This window comes from Ochlerotatus camptorhynchus, unplaced genomic scaffold (assembly GCF_037179485.1).
Source record: "Ochlerotatus camptorhynchus isolate MF236.1 unplaced genomic scaffold, CSIRO-AGI_Acam_v1.1 ptg000239l, whole genome shotgun sequence".
Classification (NCBI taxonomy): Eukaryota; Metazoa; Arthropoda; class Insecta; order Diptera; family Culicidae; genus Ochlerotatus; species Ochlerotatus camptorhynchus.
In genome coordinates, this window is record NW_027040729.1 from 182086 (window position 1) to 202725 (window position 20640).

The 20640-nt window shown below is 40.2% G+C and overlaps 1 protein-coding gene across 2 annotated transcripts in view; it reads right to left on the reverse strand.

Annotated features, from left to right (window-relative positions):
* Positions 1 to 6456: 6456 nt before the first annotated feature.
* The window catches only part of jar (Myosin heavy chain 95F jaguar), an 85880-nt gene continuing 71696 nt past the window's right edge, over positions 6457 to 20640 (reverse strand). Inside the window, exons 3-14 of one of the 2 annotated variants that reach the window (XM_065225833.1) lie at positions 20013 to 20086; positions 18822 to 19941; positions 18598 to 18762; positions 18309 to 18532; positions 18049 to 18246; positions 17556 to 17988; positions 17029 to 17491; positions 16874 to 16964; positions 16668 to 16807; positions 16068 to 16115; positions 7749 to 7987; positions 6457 to 7690 (exon numbers count right to left, since the gene is read on the reverse strand). In XM_065225833.1, coding sequence (XP_065081905.1) covers positions 7341 to 7690; positions 7749 to 7987; positions 16068 to 16115; positions 16668 to 16807; positions 16874 to 16964; positions 17029 to 17491; positions 17556 to 17988; positions 18049 to 18246; positions 18309 to 18532; positions 18598 to 18762; positions 18822 to 19941; positions 20013 to 20086 — 3545 coding nt within the window. In that variant the 3' untranslated portion in view covers positions 6457 to 7340. The remainder of the gene's footprint in view (positions 7691 to 7748; positions 7988 to 16067; positions 16116 to 16667; positions 16808 to 16873; positions 16965 to 17028; positions 17492 to 17555; positions 17989 to 18048; positions 18247 to 18308; positions 18533 to 18597; positions 18763 to 18821; positions 19942 to 20012; positions 20087 to 20640) is intronic. The other variant, XM_065225834.1, reaches the window with a different exon arrangement.

Consider the following 20640-nt stretch of genomic DNA (forward strand, 5'->3'; position numbering starts at 1 on the left):
CGCTCGAAGGAACTATCATTTTAAAAAAAGCGGTCGTTGCCGCCGGTCATACGTGTGGCGGAGATCCGCGTGATGTGCTGAGAGAATCTACCGCGAATTTCGCGAACCACTCCTACATGTTGGTATGTAGCTGCTTTATGAGCACTGACCGACTCGAATGAGAGGTGATGTATAGAAATATCTCTGAGAAAACGGCTGGCGCGAAGAGAGTGTGATTACTTGCAGCAGCAGCAGCATGCAGTCACCCGCCCCTGGAACAATGATGCTGGTGTATTGCAATTTCGCGGAAAATGATCGCATCTATTATTTAATTGGGTCTGGAGCCGGGTGGATCGATTTTACCGATGAAAATTTAATCGCATTCGGAAGGATTCAATGAAACATGACGTTAAACCAGTTCGGTTCATTTGATACAAATCCTTGAGTTTAGTCATTTATAACTTTTTTGTTCAGGTGTGTTTATTCACATATTTATAAAAAATCACATCAATAAAAATACAAAGAAGTATTCAAGATCAGAACATTATTCTAGGGGACGGGCCTGGCATAGTGGTTGGCTTTCACGCGTTTCACAATAATCGTAACGGGTTAAAAACTCGTAGAAAGATCTCAATTCAAGCTGAACAATACATTAGGGCCTAAGTAACATTTATCAATTCTCTTCATCGACTTCCTCTTTTGTTAATAACTTGGGTACTGAACCGTTTCTTGTCGTATTTGTCGTATACAAAGCTAGATAATTGCTTGTTCCATTAGCTTGAATTAAGTGCAACTGGAACACTGAAGGCCAACGCACATTAGATCCGGATCGGACGCGTTGCGGCAAAGTGACAGCTAAATCTATTGTCTAACTGTCAAATTTACGTCAACATAACGCAAACGGATCTAATGTGGGTGGCCCTTGATACCGAATTTGTTTTTGATTCAGTTCAATCCTGGATGGGGTATCAAGATTGAGTCTGCCTGTCAGTTCGTTTGTTTTTAAAACCAACCTCAGGTTAAGGTTCGCACTGACAAAGTGTTCGGTTTCGCAACTGGTTCCAACCCCGATAAAAAAATGGCTATAAGTTGAGAGCCGGCAAAACGCTCGCTACAGAAGCGTTAAGTAAACCCTGAATAGGATCCGAATGAAATTTTAATGAAAATTCATACGAATTTCTGACGTTAAATCCTAATGTATTCGGAGTCCTTTTCAAGGAAATTCAAATTCCAAGTATCCAAGGAAATTTTCGGCGAATACTTCGGGAGTATACTAAAAGGAGGAATATAATAATATAGGAATATAGAAATATAATATCTGAATATAATTCCAGGAAAACTTCAAAGGAACTCGGAAATGAATTCCAGGAGAGTTCTGGCTTCAAATTCAAATAATTTTTAATGAGAAATCTATGGAATTTATTACCAGCAAATTCTCAGGAAACGTTCAAAGTGAATAGAATTCCAAGGGATGGAGTAAAAATCAAAGGACATTCTGAAATGAATTCATTTTAAATTCTGAAAATTGAATTCCGATTTTGCAATTGATTAAATGCTATATTTTATCGGGATCATTGACATTTTTTTTTAATTTTTAAATCTTGAACATTTATTTTAGTCTCAAAAACTTAAAAGTTTTTCCAAGGTTAATTAAAAAATAATTTGGTAAGTTCAGTATCTTGATTTTTGTCAAGACTGCCTAGAATTATCGAAAAAATAAAATCAAAGTTCTAAACAAGAATGGTAAATGATGATGATGGTTTCTCACAGCCTTTAAAATTTCCTTGATCCTCTCGAGTGAAACAATCTTTCTCTTCTTCTTCATCTTCTATAAATACAAATGGAATGGTGTTCGTATGTCGCGCTATAACTCAAAAAAGGATGGTTTTAGCTCGTCTTGAGCCCCGACGGGTTTATATCCAACAACTAGGCAGTTCGCTTTCGAGTTTTTTTTTATTTATTCAAAGGGGGGATGTTTCTCAGAGTCTTAAACTATGTTAATCATCGATCGAGTTTCCACTTGCTGCAATTACGGCCTCCACACGCTTCCGGAATGCACGGCAGGTTCTAATAATGTAGTCTGGATCCATTTCTCTCCAGGTACGGGTCAATGTTTGTCTGAGGCTTGCTGTACTCTGGTGGCGTTTAGAACAGGTCTTGGCCTTCATGACGCGCCATATTGAGTAATCCACCGGACTAAGAGCGGGGCTGGATGGCGGCCACATATCCTTCGCTCAGAACGGAAGATGTTCCTGCAACCACTTATGAGTGCGGTTCGATGTGTGGCACGGACCGTACTGTTCTTTGATCCATGGAAGAACATACTTACTTAAAATCCCGATGTAGACCTCCGTGTTGACCTTGTCGCCTTCTGGAATGAACACCGGGTTCATTTTTTGGCCATCGGAAGCCACCAATCCAAACACCATAACGCTAGCAGGATACTTGGTCAGATACACGTTCTTGTGCTCGTCGGCCACGTCTTTTACCGGAAGAGAACTAATATACCGGTCAGTAAACATGCTCTCGTCGGTGAACAGGATTACCGGATTTTTTCGCTTAAGGAAGTTCAAGATTTTCTTGCATCGTTCGACTCGTCACTCCCGGATGCGGTTGGTAATCATGTGAGTTTTTTCCGTGCCCTCGACTTCGCCCTGCAATCTTCCTTTACGATCTTCCGTGCCGTAAAATCACTGATCCCGTGTTCCTTTGCCATTTTCCTTATTGAACGCACTGGATTCACCCGAATCTTCCTTTTGATAGCAGCGATAACCCGAGCTGACCTCGAACGACCTGTGGCCACCTTCGCGGATAGTTGTCCTTTCTTTTCTCGGTCCTTTTGACGGTCCACCGGGACACTCCCACGGCGATTGAAATGTCTTTTTGCGACATTTTCTTTTATACACAGCCTACTACGGTATGAGCTATAGGTTACGTGCATGCAAAGAAAACCAAGGCACAGGTAAAACGGGAACCTTATTTGTACGATGGTGCAAACATTATCACGTATACGGTAAAATAGAAATTGTTGTCTCTTTAATAAAGAAAAAAAAAAAAAAAAAAAAAATGTTCTGAAATCACACCGATTTGACCATCATTGAACAATTTTTGAAAAATTATGATTTTGATTTGTCGTATGGTGGAGTGTTGTTCATTTCTAGAACTGTCCACTTCCTCGGGGGCACCGGGAAATGTCCAGGATGGTAATTTCGATCGAAGGCTTTCAATATGACATCCACTGGTCGAATTTTGAAAAAAAAAAACTACAAGGGACAGGGGTTGTACGCAATGGTGACGTAGGACTACGTGGTCTTATACAGGCATACCAAAAGTACCGCCTCATGACAGTATTCCAACGGCTGTCGCTTTCTTTTTCCTACGACAGCCTTGAGATTGAGCTATAAGCGACAGCCCACAGTGAGGCTGTTATACGACATGCAACGTTGCCGTCTTGTGCAGTACACGACAGCTCGTTCTTAGTCATGTATTTTGTTCGTTCGGCTATGACAGCCTCGGATGGTCATTCGTAACGTTCCTCGTACATACAACAAGCAGTCCGTCAAACTGCCGATTCGTTGCTGCTGGCTTTGAAATTTCGTTTGTATGTCGTAAGACTGCTACTACACTACCAGTGTTGCGCCGGAGCTCATTCGGTTGATATCACGTTCGTGCTGCCCATTGCAAAATTTTCATCCGATATTTTTTTAAAAACGCACGGTCTCTGGCGAAAAATATAAGCCTACCCGACACCAACCTGACTTCTACCAAACCCCAACCCGATGTTGGCCCGACATTGACCCGACATAAACACATAATTGACCCGACGTCGACCGTAAATTGACCTTACATTGATCCGACATATCTGTTCGGGATCATTCTTCTGGGTTTCTTCCATACTCTACTGCCGTATATTAATTGTATATAATGTCTCGTGACAGCCTTTTCGTGACAGCCACTTGGGTAAGCTTAGGGATGTCGTCGGTTTGTGAAGGCTGTTATGACGACAGAAACATTGAGAACCTGGTCATAAAGAAATGTATAAATACAGCCCATTCGGTTCACTACGTTCCAAGCACGATGATTTTAGCAAAGCGGGTATAGATGCGACTGTTCTAATACAGCTTTCATTCGTTGGTGCGTGCGCTGTTGCCAATACACTTCGAATTCAGATCTGAACGTACGGTAGCAAGCGATAGTAAAGCACACAAAGCAACAGTCAATTCGAGTATAAACCAACTGTCGCGAGGAGGCTGTACTTTTTGGAAGCCTGGTCTTATATAATAAATGTTATTTGTTAACTGCAGCAGGAACTGTAGGAACTGTAGGAATAGGAATTTGAGCGGGGTTCTCTCTGTTTATACTCTTTAGTATGACGCGCTTGACATAGATGGCCCACAGCGACTCACGAAGAGCTACTGATTCCGATCAATAGCGATGCGGCTACTTCCTCCTTCCATGGATGCTCATGTGGGCTGCAGCTCGCTGCTTGCAGGCAGCCTTTTGTTGTGTACTGGAGAACAATGTTCAACACCACGCGCCGAAAGCATTGCTGCTGCTGCTGATGCCAACGACCGGACACCACCACACACGGTGATTGGAACTGAATCCAATCAGCGGTTGAGGGCAGTTTTGATAGTCAGCAGATTGAATAAACACCGTTTGGTGAGACCGGATGGAATTCAACTTTGAAATCTGTGTTATGGAAATCGCTTTTCGCAGGCAATCGGTGATACATTCGTGCAATTTTAAATAGTGTTATTTTGAAAAATGATAGAGCCTTGAATTAAGCAGATGCGTAGAAATATTTTTGATCGAATGGTGATAAAATTATTGAAATTGGTCCAGGGGCAGCTGAGTTATTAACGTTTAAAATCTTTCATAATTTTGTTACATGTTTCATTTTCTGTTTTTACAAAGTGTACCCCCATATAGAAATCACAGACATAGTCCTACGTAAAAAAAACTTGAAATTTTTTATGCCGCATAGAGTGTTTGGTTTCTTGTGGAGCATTGGTCACTTCCACGGGAGCACCGTAAAATATCCAGAATGGACATTGTTATCGTAGACTCTCAATATAGCCTCCACTGGTCGAGTTATGAGCCTCCCTTAGCTCAGTCGGCAAAGGCGCAGTTGTAAAGTTAGACCATGCTGCAGGCGGCTGGGTTCGATTCCCGGTACGGTCTAGGAAAGAAAAATTCTCGACTTCTCTGAGAGTATGATTGAACTTACCGTACAAAATGTATCTTAATGCAAGCATGGCACAGGCTTAGAAAGCTCTCAATTAACAACTGAAATTATGAACTTTGATGTGTGGCGCGGCCATCTTGAAAATGGCTTGATGAAATTTTGCATGGTGCGAAGTATGGGAGAGAAGTTTTAAAACGCTTCTTATTCTGCTCGTGACAGCCGTGGAGATGCAGAGGTGTATTCGATCTCAAGAAATAGCGGACGTCGAACTAATCATCATTCCCTCCCCCAAAAAGATCGTGAGGACATGGCCGGCGCTGTTATTGATCTATAAACAGATTGAATTATTTAGTGTGCTTGTACATTCAAGATAGAAAGCTAATCCCCATAATTTGAGTGAGAAAACCTGAACTGGTTCCTGACATGATTCTTGAAAAACACAATTTCTTGTATAGAAAACGATTAACAAATGATTTGTTTTACAGCTAATTGAATTTTCAAAACTATCCAAATCATGATGGCAGTTTTCTGAAATTTCTAAGAGCATCTGAAGGTCAATGGTGGTAATTTGTACACATTTTGTTTCGTGATAATAAATAACGTTTCCTACTAGGCACAATCAACTCTTCTTTCTCGAAAAAAAAAAATGTGTCCAAGTAGCGTTCTGCAACAATGAAAGTAATTTTATCGTCATCCCCCTGGCGACGCTTTTTAATGCAACAAACCGTAGCTCGGCAGCCACTATGCTTGCGCGAATGCAGCACGTTGTCATTAGATGATCACACAACACTTTCGTAATTTCAGTTCATTTTAGAGATCATCTAGGAAACGACCTCACACAATCTTATATGATCAACCGTGAAATTGGCTCACATCAGAGCCAAGGCCATAACCTCAATTGAACGTGAACAGACTGCGGTTATTAACCTTTTCTCCGGTGATGTCTGCTCCTGTTGTTGTTGTTATTGTTGCCTACAACACGGTTTGAACTACATACAAAGTGAGCGCGAAAAAAGTTCAATTAGGAACCACACAGAGCGCCGAATCTTCTAGCATTCAAAAATATAATGCGATGGCCAATTGTCGAATTTGGTGGGCATGATTCGCTCCTCGGACTTGGACAAGACAATGAGATAGCACACGTTTATGGTTGATGGCAGTTATCTGACCAATAAGTTAACCATTTATTATATGCTGCTACTGGGTGGGCAAATGGCAGCCATTTCATTGTCCCACATGATGGAATTTTCTTTTGTTCTATCCGACAGTGTAATGATAAGGGGTCTCAATTTTGTCATAAAAACATCAGCACTTTTTATTGTTAGTAGAGTGTTAAATTTAAGTCTGTTCAATTTTGTTTAACTAACTCTACGTTCGGAACTACAGCTGTCGTTTGGAAGCTATGAGAATCTAGATTAAGATTTGCAAGTTTGTTGTTCATTGAAAAGTAGTTTTGTTTTTGAAACGATTTGGTCAAAATTATCTATGTAAAAATAATTGTTTATTATCTACTATGAAAAGTCTTTGTTAAACACTCTTACTATAAATGGTCTCAGACACCAACAAGTATTATATAGAACGGATATAGGAGTTCTTTATTTATAGACGGCAAATTTCGCTTGTTTGTCTTTTAACGAAACGTTCATGTTTTTATAATCTGTTTTATTTTTTTTCTTTTGTTTGCAAATAAATATATAGGATGGTAAGTGCAGCGTAGTTTTGTTCCCAACGCTACACACTTTCTCTAGGTCCGTAAAAATATCCTCCATTTGCATAATGTTCATAGGTTTATCCTTCAATAGTCAATTGTCGTTAAGCATAAATTAAAACAGTCATTCGTACTGAGCTCATTCTATTAAAAAGCTGACTTTTTTTGCGATATTACTGTTATATGTATATGTAAAACGTAAGACGAAAAATATTGCATGAAATATAGTGGAATACTCAAACACGAATTGGAATTCAATTCTCAAAACCACCCGGAATGTAACTGAATGAAATACTATCTCTCTTTTTTTTCGTTTGTTTCCAAAAAGGCACCGAAACACAAGACACTCAAAAGCATACAGGTTTGTTACAGTAGACCTATTAAAACCATGCTGCCCTTTCTGGTATTTTCAACTAATTTAAAATACAATATTTTTCAAAACAAATCTTCCAAACACCCGCAGTTTTATTTACCTACCTTTTTGAAAGGCTTACCACCGTTCCGTTCCCACTCACGGTTGAATTCGTGCTCGAGTATTTCGGCACCCCGTTTTCGCGTCAGTCCCGTCTCCTCCAGACTCAGCTCGCACATCTGCATATCATCCACACCGGCAACGAGCAAAATCGGTGGCTTATCCGCGTGCAGTTCCATCTGACGGGCCACGTACTGCCCATCGAAGTGGGCGTACCACCAGCCCCGTTTGTTATTGTCCTCCTGGTTGATGCTTGGCCGCACAAATGGGATGCGGAAATAGCGGTGTACCGATCCGGTGGTAATTTCCTGCTTCTGCGACAGTCTGGGTGGGGCTCGAGCAGCTATTGGAGGATCAATTTATTAGACCGAAATTCAAATGTTCAACAAATCTTAACTTACCAGCTTCCATGACGCTACGCGGGGCCCGTTCGTTCTCTTCCATGGTAGTACGCTTGCGGTTCTTTGCCTTCCAGGCGTGGTAAACCTTCAGACGGCGGTGGAACTCATGCCGGCAAGCTTCCAACAGTTCGATGTCACAGCTGGTGTTGATAGCATCGCGCAGCTCCGAGTACTTCCACTTGGAAAGATCGTGCTTCTGCTTCTCGATCAGTTGCTGCTGGGCACGGATTGCTTCAGATCTAGGAATGCGGAGAGAGAATGTTAGTGGTGAATGTGACCACAGGGCATTATTTTGTTTAAAGGCAGAGGGGGACTTTCTAGTTTCACTACTGCAATTGGACAAAATAGCGTGCGTTACTACAACTACGTGCTTTGCATGGTGTCGTAATGTTGCTGTAATCCCTAGAATGTGTGCAACGGGACTGTACCCGACGACATGAGTTATTAAATTATGCGTTGTGTGAAATTTGAAACTTTGGTGGAACATGTATACCGTCAAGTACCCAGTCACCATGGGTGCTCCATCCACCGTGTTTTTTTTTAAATTAAGTTCTATTACACTTTTGAAAAAGTGCAAAAATAGTACATATATACCGGTCTGTTATAAATGTGGTATTTCCAAGGAATCAAAAATATCTCCAAATGACAAAATAACAATCGATCAGCGAACCGAATGATAACGCTATGTCAGAAGTGGAAAGCAATAATGATATAATCTTCTTCCTTTTTTTCATGACAAGCAGCCCGTGCGACACAGCTCACTCGAGGCGGTAGAAGGAAACGAGCACATTTTTGGCCAGCTGCTTCACGAAGTAAAGCCGAAGATGATACACGTGTGTTAATGGGATTTTTTTGTTATGTCTTTTCTCGATTCTGATCAAGCTATGTCCTCATCCGTGTATATTGCAACAAAGCAGGCAAGCAATATAGCATTATCCTTCTACCACTCTGATCGAGCTATGTTACAGAGCGAGTTTGTCATGGTAGTCGTAGCAACCGTTTTGTCTGTATCGTTGGTTGCTTTATGTGTTTCGATTCGCTGATTATTTCGCACTATTTCGCAAAAGTTATAGAACTTACTTTAAAAAACACGGTGAATCCAGGCACCCACGCTGACTGGCTACTTCAAGCCAAATATTTGGATTTGTATTGTAGCTTATTTGGTCAAACATTAGCTTATTCAGCTAAGGATAGGCATATTCAACAGTTTTGTCATATGGGTAATGCGGCCACCCCCCTGAAAATCTAAAATCACTAACATGTCTTGAAGCCCACTGGGACTATTCATTTAATTTTAGTCTAAACATTTACTATTCTCTACTGTGAATATTCAAAAAGTGTTAGACTAGCTCATAATGTCATAAATGTTGTAAGATTTCTGAATCAGCAAATAAGGTTTATCAGTAGTTTCTATTAACTAATCGTTAATATTCCTTCCGCTGGTACATATATGGCCATTGGATTCTTACATGATACGATATTTTTCCAGTTAAAAGAACAAAACAAAATCTGAGCAGATGTTCTACTTAAATTTACCGATTTACATTATTCCGTTTCGAAATATGACTGTATCATATGAAATGTCGTTTTAAAGCAGCTGTTTGGTAAAAAATCAATCATTCATAATACTGAAAAAAATATAGCCATGGGCAGTAATTTTTAAATTTAATTTATTCTACAGCAAATAAATGTTTCTTTTTATTCTAAAACTGATAATTTTTTACCATTTATAAATTTTCATGAGAACAGAATATTCTTACCGGTTGTTTAGTAGGTGCTTATTTTTTATATTTTCATACGAGTCAACATTTTACTTCTTATATTCATGATGAATATGGAACTTGAAACTGGAAAAACATTAAAAAATGTCACTGAATTTGATATTATTATTTACTAGTGATGATTTTCTTAGGGTGGCCAAATAATTTTGGAAATACGTAGCTTCACGACATTTCAAGTATATAATGCTCGATATTTTGAAATAAAACGATTATATTAGTAAACTGGTTTCCCAGAATGGTTTATTTTCTGGAATGCAATTTTGCATAATTTTTTTTAGAGCAATGATTCACATTAAAGCTACAATTTGGCCATTTTGGATGTTATAAAATTTTCCAAACGGCGTCTTTAAAATTTTGAACATTGTAGCACAGAAACGGCACTTCAGATCGAAATAAAGTCTGAGATAAAATTCTAAAGTAAAACAATGTGTTTTTTTTTTTTTAGGAAAAATATATAAAAAATGCTTTAAGTAATTTTAAGGTAAAATTCAGAATATAAATAAAAACCTAAATATCTCAAATTGTCCGATTTTTAAAGTTTTTTTTTAAGCTAATGAAAAGCAAGCATGAGAAAATCGTTTCATTTTGCATTTACTACTCACTCACACGCAAACAACATCAGAAACGAGTAGTAGCTTGTGCGAGCTGCACGATTTCGTTCTCATTCTCATTGCTTTCTTCGATGAACGAAATAAATAAATCGATTTAAAGATTTTCATACCCGCCAGCCAGAAAATAATGCGTTGGGACCTTTTGAAAAAAAATATGACACCTTAAAACCCTCCAAATCTCGATTAGAGCCGTATATCCGGAGATAAATCGATTTAAAGATTTTCATACCCGCCAGCCAGAAAATAATGGGTTGGGACCTTTTTTTTAGGAAAAAAATTCTGACACCTTAAAACCCTCCAAATCTTGATTAGAGCCGTATTTCCGGAGATAAATCGATTTAAAGATTTTCATACCCGCCAGCCAGAAAATAATGGGTTGGGACCTTTTTTTTAGGAAAAAAATTCTGACACCTAAAAACCCTCCAAATCTCGATTAGAGCCGTATCTCCGGAGATAAATCGATTTAAAGGTTTTCATACCCGCCAGTCTGAAATTAATGGGTTGGGACCTTTTTAAAGGAAAAAAAAATTGGACACCTGAAAACCCTCCAAATCTCGATTAGAGCCGTATTTCCGGAGATAAATCGATTTAAAGATTTTCATACCCGCCAGTCAGAAAATAATAAGTTGGGACCTTTTTTTTTGAGGAAAAAATTTCTGACACCTAAAAACCCTCCTAATCTTGATTAGAGCCGTATTTCCGGAGATAAATCGATTTAAAGGTTTTCATACCCGCCAGCCAGAAAATAATAGGTTGGGACCTTTTTTTAAGGAAAAAATTTCTGCCACCTATAAACCCTCCAAATCAAGATTACAGCCGGTGATAAATCGATTTAAAGGTTTTCATACCCGCCAGTCTGAAATTAATGGGTTGGGACCTTTTTAAAGGAAAAAAAATTGGACACCTGAAAACCCTCCAAATCTCGATTAGAGCCGTATTTCCGGAGATAAATCGATTTAACGATTTTCATACCAGCCTGAAGATAATGTTCTAATGTAAAAAAAATGTAATGTTCTAATGTAAAAAAATTCTCATTGCTTTCTTCGATGAACGAAATAAACCGCCAGCCAGAAAATAATGCGTTGGGACCTTTTTTTTAAAGAAAAAAAATTTGACACCTAAAAACCCTCCAAATCACGATTAGAGCCGTATTTCCGGTGATAAATCGATTTAAAGATTTTCATACCAGCCTGAAGATAATGGGTTGGGACCTTTTTTTTGAAGAAAAAAATTCTGACATCTTAAAACCCTCAAAATCTCGATTAGAGCCGTATTTCCGGAGATAATGGGTTGGGACCTTTTTTAAGAAAAAAAAATTCTGACACCTAAAACCCTCAAATCTCGATTAGAGCCGTATTTCCGGAGATAAATCGATTTAAATATTTTCTACCCGCCAGCCAAAAATTAATGGGTTGGGACCTTTTATTTGAGGAAAAAAATCTGACACCTAAAATCCCTCCAAATCTCGATTAGAGTCGTATTTCCGGAGATAAATCGATTTAAAGATTTTCTACCCGCCAGCCAAAAATTAATGGGTTGGGACCTTTTATTTGAAGAAAAAAATTCTGACATCTTAAAACCCTCCAAATCTCGATTAGAGCCGTATTTCCGGAGATAATGGGTTCGGACCTTTTTTTGAGGAAAAAAAATCTGACTCCTAAAAACCCTCCAAATCTCGATTAGTGCCGTATTTTCGGAGATAAATCGATTTAAAGATTTTCACACCCGCCAGCCAGAAAATAATAGGTTGGGACAATTTTTTGAGGAAAAAATTTCTGACGCCTTAAAATCCTCCAAATCTCGATTAGAGCCGTATTTCCGGAGATAAATCGCTTTAAAGATTTTCATACCCGCCAGTGATATTTTCGGTAAAACATGACTTTTGGTCGACCCAGGTTCAAACACAAGTTTGAATCTTTCTGTCAAAAGATATATCTATCATCAAAAAGCACGTAATCCATAAGTCGTCGTACTTGTCCGGCTTTATAAAGGAAACTACGGTTAAAGCGTGGCTTTCTTATTAGATTACGACACCACTGTACCACCGCTACGGGATCACAATTGATCAGATCGCCAAAGATGGTCTTGAAACCCCCTGAAGTGGCTCCTCAAATTGAGCTGGAAACCATTGCCGTGGATAATGAGACAGAATTGCTGCTTGGGCAACAGGAAACGCTCCTTTGGAATGAGGACAAATGCCTGGAGATCGCTCCCGCGCAAAACAGGGTTCCTCTGTCATTAATATATGACGAGCACGGCGTGACATATTTCATGATTGCATCCAGTGAAACTCGTCGTCAAGACAGGCGTGTGGCCAAACCACAACATTTGTTGTATATGACAATGAAAGTTCTTCGCCTTAGAGTTTCTGAAGGCTTGCAATGCATTTTTAAGTTCCCGGGGACCGTAAACATCACACGTGTCAACCTTAAGGACCGCCTTATTCATGGAGCAGTGCATTGAGCGAAATCTATCCTTCCTCAAATCAATACCGAATTCAGTACAGTATTGGCAACAAAGGAAGAGAAATTTGTTCACCATGATGCGACAATTGGGAAAGCCTACGATGTTTCTCACACTCAGTGCAAATGAGATGAAGTGGCCCCATTTTTTGAATCTTTTACATCGATTGTCAGAAGGACACAATGGCAATGACTTAACAGATCCAATCCAGGAATTGACTGCACTACAAACAGCAACTCTGGTCAATGATGATCCAGTCACGTGCTGTGTGTACTTCATCAAGCTGGTTGACACGATTCTATTTCAGCACCGTGGAAGTCCTCACGCGCACATCTTTCTATGGCTTAACAAGGATCCCCGGTGAAAGTATGCCAAAAACTACAAGTGCAACAGTATTATGGTATTCATGCCTGTACTACCATCGGCCCTTTTCAGGGTCACCAAGATTTTCCAAAAGAGTTACGCTTCTGAACATGTCCCAACTAAAATTTCTAACGTCGCCGGTGGTGTAGTGGTAAGCGTGATTACCTCTCACCCCAGCAGGCCTGGGTTCAATCCCAGTCGGCGCCGCCGGGATGTTCTGAGGCATAACATCTCTGATCACGCCTTGCTTCGGATGGGAAGTAAAGCCGTTGGTCCCCGGTTCATGAGTTGATGGGTCGATAGGTAGGGTCCAGGTGTGGGAGCTGCCTTCCTGGCGTTGGTAGCATTGGTGCTCAGCACGGAAAACAAGATCGACGGAAAAAACAAACCAAAGGGAAAAAAAAAATAAAAAAAAACTAAAATTCATATCAAAAGCTTTTTTTCAGGGCAATCATAGTCATACTAAAGAGTATAATCAGAGAGAACCCCGCTCAAATTCCTATTCCAACACAAAATACAAGCTCCTGCAAATAACATTTATTATATAATACTACGTAGTCCGATGTCACCATTGCGTATAACCCCAGAGGGCTGTCCCTAGTAGTTTTTCAAAAGTTCTTTCATCGAATTATCATTTTACTTAAAATAACACCTTAGAACTAAAAAAAATATCACCTTCGACCAAAAAAATCCGTAGAAATCCGTAGATTTGAATAAGTCTACGGAATTGCATAGAAAAAAGTCTAGTATCTCTGTTGGGTACCATCACGGAAGAATAAACGTGCTGACTGAGCTACTGAATGAGTGATCTGTTGTCAGTGACTCGATAACTTTCCAATCATTCAAACTCTCACGAGGCAGTGAATGATGAGACGGATTGCTGTTCATATTCATATGAAAATGACTCATTGAACCCGAATGTGTGAAGAGCTCCACTTTAAAAAAATGATAATTTGCACTTAACAAGCAATTATTTTGCAAAACATTAAACAGAATATAGTACATACTCCGAAAAAGTTAAGAAAATTTGAGACAGTGCCCTGAGACCGACACATGGGCCGGTTATGACATTATGAAAGAGACGAGAATATTAATTCAATCAAACGCACTTTTCGTCGAGTTTACATGACAAGTTTGTTTACGTTTAAGATTTACGTCAAATATGAATTGCGTCACATGTAAAAATAGTAATTTCTAATAGCGAATTCGTTTATTATTCAGTTCCAACCTGGATCGGGTATCAAGATTGAGTCTGCTTGGTTTCTGACAAACGTCAGTTTGCTCGTTTGCTGTTAAAACCTAGCTCAGGTTGAGGTTCACACTGGCAAAAAGTTCGGTTTCGCACTGGGTTGGAACTGGTGTTAGCCCCGATAATAAACTAATTCGCTATAAGTGTGTACCCTGATGGAATAGTTATGCTTAATCCGCTATAAGGTTATCCAAACCAAAAAATTCAGACCAAGCCCAAAATTATATACTTTTTCAATGTGCACGCATTATTCACAAGAGATCACCTCTTGTGAATAATGCGTGCGCATTGAAAAAGGATATATTTTTGGCTTGGTCTAAATTTTTTGGTTTGGATAGCCTTATAGTGAATTTGTTTATTATCCAGGTTGGAACCAGTTACCCGTGCAAGCCCGAGCTTGTCAGTGTGAACCTCAACCCGAGCCAGGTTACAAAAACAAATGTTCACACTGACATTTGACAGGCAACAAGCAGACCCAATCTTGATACCCGATCTAAGTTGGAACTGAATCAAAAACAAATTCGTTATCAGTGTCACACTTCTAGTGGCGATCACTTAATTAAGGCTATAGTTACAGTGTATCAAGAAATTGCTCGTACAGCTGTCAATACTCTTGGTTGCTGACGCATCACATATTTATCTATTATCGGTATAATATTGGACTTCTTTGGTTGAGTGTTTAAGAAGTTAGCTAGAGCTATTTTGGAAAAACGCCTAATTTATTTAAAATTTAATGAACCAAACTTTTTGAAACTATGCTTATTTTAAAATCCGTCCACGACAAATAAGTTACAATTTGAACGTTTTACTAAAATTGCTCAAACTTCAGCAAATTAAGTCCAAAACTATACCGATAAATAAATAAATAGATGATCATCCACCCTCAACCAATTTTTTAGTAAACTGTAACAGGAATTTTAAAAGATTAAATGGAATCTTGGAGGCTGTTGAGTGTCTTTAAACATAAATAAATTCTTTAAATCTTTGCTACAACTGGAACAACATTGATGGTACTGTAATTTTTAAATAACTATTCTGCCCATAAAAGCATAACAGTCACATCTTTGCTTGATTTCCTATACTGATGGGCAGTGTTCGGAAAAACTCAAAGGCTCAAATCTCATTCGTGAGTTTATTCGCCTATGAGTTTTGCCATGCGAAATTTAACTGGATTCAATCACCGATCAGTTTTCAGGTTTAAAAAATCATTGTTTTATATTTTGGCGTTATTCGTTGTTATTAGTGTCGTTGTTGCTTAAGTGGATGGAAAACTAATATGTATGAGCATGCTACCAATTGAAGTTTGACCGGTTGTTATGAGTTTTAAGCTGGAATGATTTTTGGCATTGTGAGTGTGACTGCGTGGAGTTGCATGAGAATCTCAAGCGTAAGATTTGTTTGCCAGATTCGCATGGGAGTTTATTCTCTCTGGGAGGCTCAATTAATGAGATTTGAGAATGATTTTCCGAACACTGCTAATGGGTCTTGTATGCGTTTTTGGATAGTATTACAGGGTTAAAACATGTCAGTTTGTTGAGTGCATGTTACAAACGTAAAATGTAAATAATACATGAAGCTGTATCTTAAATTTCGTTGCTGTGAAAAATACTATGCTGACAGGTTAGAGAATGTTAAGCAGCTAAAAATAAACTAATCTACGCAATAAATTTACAACAAATATCATAAAAGACAAGCAACTTAATTCGTCACTACATAGACATATCATAGACAGGGTTACAAACACAAAATGAATAGCAGGGCAAGCAGATCGGGAGAGATGCAGTGAGTAGGGGGGGGGGTCTAATTTCTCTATTCTGCTTTATTTTTTTGTTTTAATATAAACGACAAGTACCTGATCAATCGATTCGGATTACCCAAAGGCGTAACTTCTGGCGTACCGCTGTGAAATGGTCGAATGTAGGATGACAAAATTGTAGTTGTTTCTCTGTAGCTTTCTTCATTATTGGGTTGAAATTTTCGAGTATCAAAGCAGTAACAGAGGAAGTGAGTACGAAAGAAAAAAAAAAAGATAACGAAGTAGGGAAGAGTTGGCACCCGTTATGGGGCACCACAAGAATCAGAGAACCGTGTGGTTGTAGAGGGAGGGAAATTTTTATACAGGGTTCGTGTAATTTTGAATTTTGTGTAGAAAATGGAGGGTGTGTAAAATCACAGCAAATGTGATGAATGTAGAAATTCACATAACCAAAGCTTATTCTTACTCCAACATGGTTCACTATTTACAGTCGAGAAAAGTAAGTATGGCAAATAATTTTGAAGTCAAATCCGAAAATCTAAAGCAGCAAACAACACAGCTGATTGAGCGCTTTTTTGTACAAGTCTTAAAATTACTTCTACCCTGTATGGTGAAAGGAAGTAAGATTTCGGAGAACTGAACAGCATTAGAGAGTAAAGTGAAGGACGGAAAGAGAAATAGGATAGAGTTTCATACTTTCTCAGCAAGGGTGGACTGTCCTCGACTTGGCCGTTGGATTCCTGCGCTAGTCGAAGAGCCAACTCATGATCCCGTCGTTCTTGCTCCAGTTGCTGGCGATACTGAATGTCCTCTTGGGCCTCCTTTTCCAACTGAGCCTAGTAATGTAAATCATCAAGCAATTAGCGAACTGCGATTTAAAATGGTTGGAATTTGAATGTTACCTGCAATGCAAGAGCAGCTTTCCGGTCTTCCTCTTCCTGTCTCAACCGGCGAGCCTCTTCTTCTTTACGTCTAGCTTCCATTTCGGCTTTCCTGTAAAAAATGCAGAATTTGATTTAGCAGCGATCTTTAATATTGGTTGTCGATGACTACTAACTTCCTCCGATTATCCTCCTCCTCTCGCACCCTTCGCTCTTCTTCTTCTTTGGCCTTTCGCTCCGCTTCCAACGCAGCTTGGATCTTGCGCAAACGATCCTGTTCTTCCGCGTTTCGCTGCTCCTGCAGCTTGACGTGTATAGTCTTCATCTGGGTGTCGAGTTTATTCATGATTTCGCCGTATAAAGCATCAATTTGCGCCGCGGAGATCTTGGGATTGCTCTTGATCTTGGAAACAGCAGTTTCAATCGTCCGTTGAACATCGGTCACCTGGTTCAGCATATTTTCCCGTTCTACCTTCAGTTGGTTGGCAATTTCGTGCATCTTGTTGAGGTTAGCCTTGATTGCGTTGATTTTAACAATACCCTTAATACGCGGTTGATGTTGCTTGCGAGCTAGATAGCCGCGAACTGTTTTCTGCATTATCAGGACGCATTTGTTCCGATAGATGATGCGATTTTTCACTGAAATAGTTGGTATTATGAAAATAATGCTACTTAGTGAGCTAAAAGGTCGATTAGTACTCACATTTGATCACACAGATTGCACAGAACACGGACTTGATCCAGCGTGAACGGACTAGCCATTTCTTCACATTTGCGATGATCGCCCGCAAGTTCTCCGGATCGGATTTCATGATCCGGTCGAATTCGACAAACTTGCCCGGTCGGAAGAATACCCTAGTAATACCGAATTTGAAATCATTGTTGTTCAGCTTCAGCGAATGCAGCATCGCCTCGCAGAAGGTACGTGGATTAAGCTTGGCCAGTTCCGGCGGAAGGAACGACTTGTACATGTTGTACAGCTCGTTGAACGGTACTCGCGAGGGGTAGCCGTACTCCATCAACTCTAGCACCGAAGTGGTACCGGAACACTTGAGCTGCGCCAACGCTAGACCGCCTTCGAATTCGTGGTCAACCATGCGACTGTTGGGCTTGATACAACGGATGAAATTTGTGCCCTGAAGGAAAAATCAGATTTAAAGAGTTTGTCAGATATTCAAGCGCATCATCGGACTTACGTTCTTTTCCAACTTGTCCATCAGTTCACCCAATTGGGTTTTGAATTTGGAACCAACGGAGATGAAAGCCAGCTTACCCTTGGTGGTGGGAGCCTTACCATTGCAGAACAGCCGCTTCAGCAGAGGATTCTCCGATTCCTGCACGAGGCCCTCAAGGGAAGCATGCAGAGCATCGTTGTTCTTTTCGATGAATTGGTTCTAGAAACGAAATAAATTTTGAGCAATTGTCGGAATGATGCTGATCAAACAAGACTACTCACGGTATTGTAGCAAACCGCACCGGCAAAGTGGCGTACCAGGAAACCTTCGTCATCTCGTAAGATTCGGTGAGCCTTTAGGCGGGAAGCACGTGGCAAAGCCAACCGGTAGTGACCTTGCCAAGAGCTGTGTACTTCCGCTGTGAAATGCGCATACGAAGGCTTCGGTAGCTTTGATTCTTCGTCGAGCAGATTGAAAATGCCACTAGCCTTGGACTCGATTAGTTCTGTTGAAGAAGCGAAATGTAATGTAGTCTACAGTTGTTTGCAATACTACAAGTTGACAAAATACCTATAATGTCCTGATTGTCCGTAAATTTGATTTCCGGTACGTTAAGTCCTTCTCTTTTGTAGAGTTCCTGTTCGGCAGCCAAAATGTTGTCATTGAAGAACTTCTGCAGCTTTTCGTTGCAGTAGTTGATGCAGAATTGCTCAAACGAATTCACCGTGAAATATTCTGTAACCGAAAATGGTTGTTAAGGATCATGCTCAAAAGCAATCAAACGCCAAACCTACCGAATCCAGCAATATCCAACACACCAATGTAGTAGCTAGAAGCTTGGAATGGAATATTCTGATTGATCAGCGATACAATGTGATCGAAAAGCCTTGAATACAAGGCCTTCGCCAGCGCATCCCTGGCATTGTTAGCTTCGTAGATCTTCAGCGGAACCATGATCACCGTTCCCTTGATACCTCCACCTTTGCTCTGCATCACTCGGGAAACTAACGCTTGCCTCAGCTCGAAAGAATCCAGTCCGATCAAACTCGCTGTAATTGCTAGCGCCTTTTCAGAACTTTGTGAAACCCGGCAACCTCCCTTGGCGTCCTCCGGATTATCTTCGAAGTTGATGTTTCCCAAATGCAGCACAGCCGCTACTAGTCCATAAATCTCAAACTTCTGACCATCGGACAGTCCCAACCTCGTCAAAGCTTGATCCAAATCATGGAAATCGTTGTAATCGTCCAGAATCGGATCCTTCAGCGAACCCTTCGCCATATGATTCCTCGACTTTTGCGAATTGGGAATTTTCCTATCTGTCACCGTCGTTGAAAAATACTGCGTACACCCGGCCAGATACCTATAGTCATCCGGCTTCCCGATCATCAACTTGTCCCGCAGTTGCTGTGGAGCTCCCGCGCATAGCAAATAAAACACATGGTAATTTCTCTCCTCCTGGCTCTGCGTGCAGATCCTACTCTTCTCCAGCAAATAGTGGGAGATGTAACCGCCCACAACTTGACACTTGCTATCATAGTGCACCTCGATAAACTTCCCGAACCGAGAACTGTTATTGTTCCGCGTAGTTTTCGCATTACCGAACGCTTCCAGAATCGGATTGGCATCCAGAATCTTTTGCTCGATGGGACCCGCCGCCGAGGCGGCATCGCACAGGTACTTTAGCAAATATTTGGTACTCTCAGTCTTTCCCGCTCCGGACTCGCCGGAAACGATGATCGATTGGGACACCTTGAGGACCCGCATGTCGCGAATCGCTTTATCGGCGATGGCGTACACATGCGGGGACAACTCACCGAGCGATCTGCCATTGTACCTCTTGATGGTGGTTTTGGAGTACAGATCCCGGATCTCCTTGTACGGATTGACTGCTATGAGGATGTTGGCTACGAATGTCTAGGTGGTTGGGAAGAGAATTGCCGTATTAGAGAGGGGATACTGAAGAGTTGGCGACGAAGTGTACTTACATAGATTTTATCTTTATAATAGCGGTTTTTGATGTTATCTAGCAGAGTAGCCTCATTAAGGAACATTAATTCACCTGTTGAACACAATTAAGGCAAAGGTTTAGTAAAATATCACGATTCGAAGGAATATGGAATAAGTCTAATTGTGGACCCTGGGAGTTTAGTAAGTAATTGAGCGATAATATAACAAAACAAGAAGACTGGAGATCTTTTGATACCTTGTTGAAAGCAATTATAATTAATGAAACTTGTATGTGCTTAAAGTATTCCGAGAAAATCCAGCTTAAATGAAGTCGATGAACCATTTTCGAGTGTCTTTGCCGTTGAGCAGATATCATTTAAAGTCCGGCATAATAAATCGATTCGATAAGACCAATCAGCGAAACGTTAATTATCGAGGAATGGGTGGCGCAGAAGTGGAAGAATTACCTGTGGTTGTTCAAACGATCGACTTTTGATATTTTCAACCAATTAGGGGGCGGATGAGCTCCTATCACATCTCAAAACAATCTTGATCTGCTTTAATACAACAATTAAAAATTGCACCTAAACTGCAGCAGCATGTTTCATCATGTGACACGTTTTGTATTGTATGAAAACACGAAACAAAAAAGAAATACATGCCCCA